The sequence below is a fragment of the Malus domestica genome, chromosome 10, assembly GCF_042453785.1.
Source record: "Malus domestica chromosome 10, GDT2T_hap1".
NCBI classification, from domain to species: Eukaryota; Viridiplantae; Streptophyta; class Magnoliopsida; order Rosales; family Rosaceae; genus Malus; species Malus domestica.
In genome coordinates, this window is record NC_091670.1 from 3,436,933 (window position 1) to 3,439,909 (window position 2,977).

Genomic DNA, 2,977 nt, shown 5'->3' on the forward strand with positions numbered 1-2,977 from the left:
CCTTATTTTATGGAGATTTTTCACTGAATGATGAAAATGATTGATTGTGGACAAACTCAAGTACCAATTCTATCAATTTCAAATCTCAAGGACCAAAGCAAGGAGTTATGCAAATCTCAATAACCATTTTAACTAAAAAATTATTATTCCTAATTTCCTAAAGCCCTTGGGAAGGTATCTGCCAATTGTACCCGAGAAGAAGTGCAGCAAGGAAAAATTTATAAAGACAATGGATACATGCCACTTCGCTGCAAAAAACGATACTTAAAGGACAATTTTCCCGAGTTTTTCACCGCCGTTTTTACCGTTTGCTGCAAAAAACAAATACTCTCCCCTTGCGAGCTCCGTCGTCAATTCCCTTCACGAACTTTGAGTCCCTCTGAAAAAATGATTACCTGAAATTTGAATTTTTCAAACTTTGTGTCTGGTTATATCTAACGATCCCTAATTCTAAATTTATGGTTTAGATATATAAAAAAGATATCTCGGGTACTTCATTGCTATCCATTAAGCTCCCCACTTTCAAGCAAAGCAAAAAATTCTAATTGAGTTGAGTTTTGAACATGCTGATTAGTTAGACAACTGAATTACTAATCTTTATTATTATTGCAACAAACACACGGATTACACTAAAAGCTAGTGAATCATACACTTGCAGATGACTTATCCAAACACAAAGATAAGACATGATTTTATTATTATTGCTATAAACACACGGATTACAGCGAAATTCAAAAACTAAAAACAAGGAAAAAAGTAGTGATGAAAACCAATGCCACTTCCGGGAACACGATTGCATTCGCACATGCAACAAGCCTTTTAAACCCATAGGTGACCCAAATGGGACGAGTGAAGTCTCGTGAGGGTTTCCAGAGACGTTACCCACAAACATCATGCATACGGATCATCAACATCTGACTTGGGAGACTGAGTAGATATCCACCCCTCCAGCATCAGGTTGTTTTTGGTTGAGGCGTAATTCGAATCTGTTTTCAATGAACGGCCTGGTTATGAGATCGCTTTGCAAGTGACGTAATCGGCAGCGCGTGATTAGGTTGTTGCTGTCAGGTGGTCCGACAGGCTCGACCTTGAACAATGTGCAAGCCCAATTGTCTTTGGTTTCATTTCGGTCAGCAGCTGCGGCCAGGACCAATAGCCTGTTTTGGTCCACCCTTCTCAAGTAGTTGCCATTGTAGGAGCATTTGATATGCACGTAATTCTTGTCGGCGTAGTCCTCATTGTTTGGCTTCTCGGTGGTGAACTTTATGAACCTGCTGTTTTCATTGTCCTCGGAAAACTGGACAATCTCATTAAGGTCGCTTTCTGCATCAAGTTGATAGCGCAAATACTTGTTGTTGATATCTGCTTTCAGCAGAAAAGGGCTTGGTAGTACAGGTGGAGCCATATCGTATAGTGTAGTTGGGATTGGGATGCTCTCTCTTTTTTATTCTCTGTTGATGATCTAATTTGCTTGCTGTGAATGTGATGCTTAGTTTAAACCTGCTATCCTATTTATAAGAAATTAAGCACAAGCTAGCTCAAGTTATGGTCTTTAATTAATATTAATTTCGACAAATCAGTTTCCCATCTCTTTCATTGATATGAACATGGCTGATCTCATTGATGTGGCGCAATATTTGTTAAATTAGCCGTTCGGGTTGATTTCTTTGTACAACTCATCTGCCAATTCTACAACTTGTAGACCTAATTCCCAGTACAAAATTAAAAAAAAATTAAAATCCAAAACTAATATAAGATAAATAAAGACTTTTTATATCATAAAATAAGACTTTCTAACTTGTATACAAGACAATAGTGACAAGATCAAACACATTGATGGGTGCGCATTTTCCATCAACATCTGTTCTGTGTGTTTAAACTGACCGTGGAGTCTTTTTAGCAATTAAAAGTTTTGTATCATGTAATTGTCTTGGTTTGATAAGACCTACATCTAGATGAGATGCTTCTGAAGACTAATGTAAAACTTTATGTTGATATTTCTTGAGGGTGAAACATCGTTTGAGAAACGTGTTGGGCCTCATTACAATTTTTTCATTTAGTTTTTAACTTTTGGTTTAAATATTCTACTATGAATAAATTTGTGGCTTTAATAACTAGTAAAACCACTTTCAAATATCTTAGTATCGGCTTTCAGAACAAAGGGGTTTGGTAGTACAGGTGGAGCCATATTGTATAGTGTAGCTGGGATTGGGATGATCTCTCTCTCTTTTTTGTTTTTTTTTTCCCTTTAATTTGCTTGCTTTGAATGTGATGCTCAGTTCAAACCTACTATCCTATTTCTAAGAAATTAAGCACAAGCTATCTCAAGTTATGGACTTTAATTAATATTAATTTCCTCAATCAGTTTCCCATATCTTTCATTGATACGAACATGGCTGATCTCATTGGTGTGACGCAAGATTTGTTAAAATAGCGATCGGATTGATTTTTCTTTGTATAACTCTTCTGCCAATTCTGAACTTGTACATATAATTCCCATTATAAAATAAATAAATAAAATTCAAAACTCATATAAAATAAATAGAGACTTTTTATAGCATATAAAATAAGACTTTGTAACTTGTACATAGTTATTGATAACATTCATCTAAGAACTAACAGATGAATGTATGCAAGCAATATTGAAGAAATACAGAGAGAAAGATCGAAAGGAATAGAGAGAGAAATAGAGAAAGAAATGAGTGAAAGCTTTGTTATTTCATAAGAACAAAAGATCATCACAAAAGAACCCTGATTCCTTCTTATATAGTCTGCCCATGTAGCTTATCAGCTAAGCCACCTGTGTAACTAATTCTTAACAAACTAACTAACTCCAATAGCTGATATGGCACTTATGATGATGTGTCAATCACTATATATCTTCAACATCCCCCCGCAATCTCAACTGGGATTTTCTAGCTTGAGATTGTAAAAATGTTAGACAAATGAAGGACTGTGAAGACCTTTGGTAAGAACA

General features: G+C 35.6%; 1 protein-coding gene across 1 annotated transcript; it reads right to left on the reverse strand.

The window, feature by feature from the left end:
- Nucleotides 1-907: 907 nt before the first annotated feature.
- On the reverse strand, nucleotides 908-1,405 carry LOC139188419 (uncharacterized). Its single transcript, XM_070805752.1, has one exon. The coding sequence runs from the start codon at nucleotides 1,403-1,405 to the stop codon at nucleotides 908-910; it is 498 nt and encodes a 165-aa protein (XP_070661853.1).
- Between the last annotated feature and the right edge of the window lie 1,572 nt (nucleotides 1,406-2,977).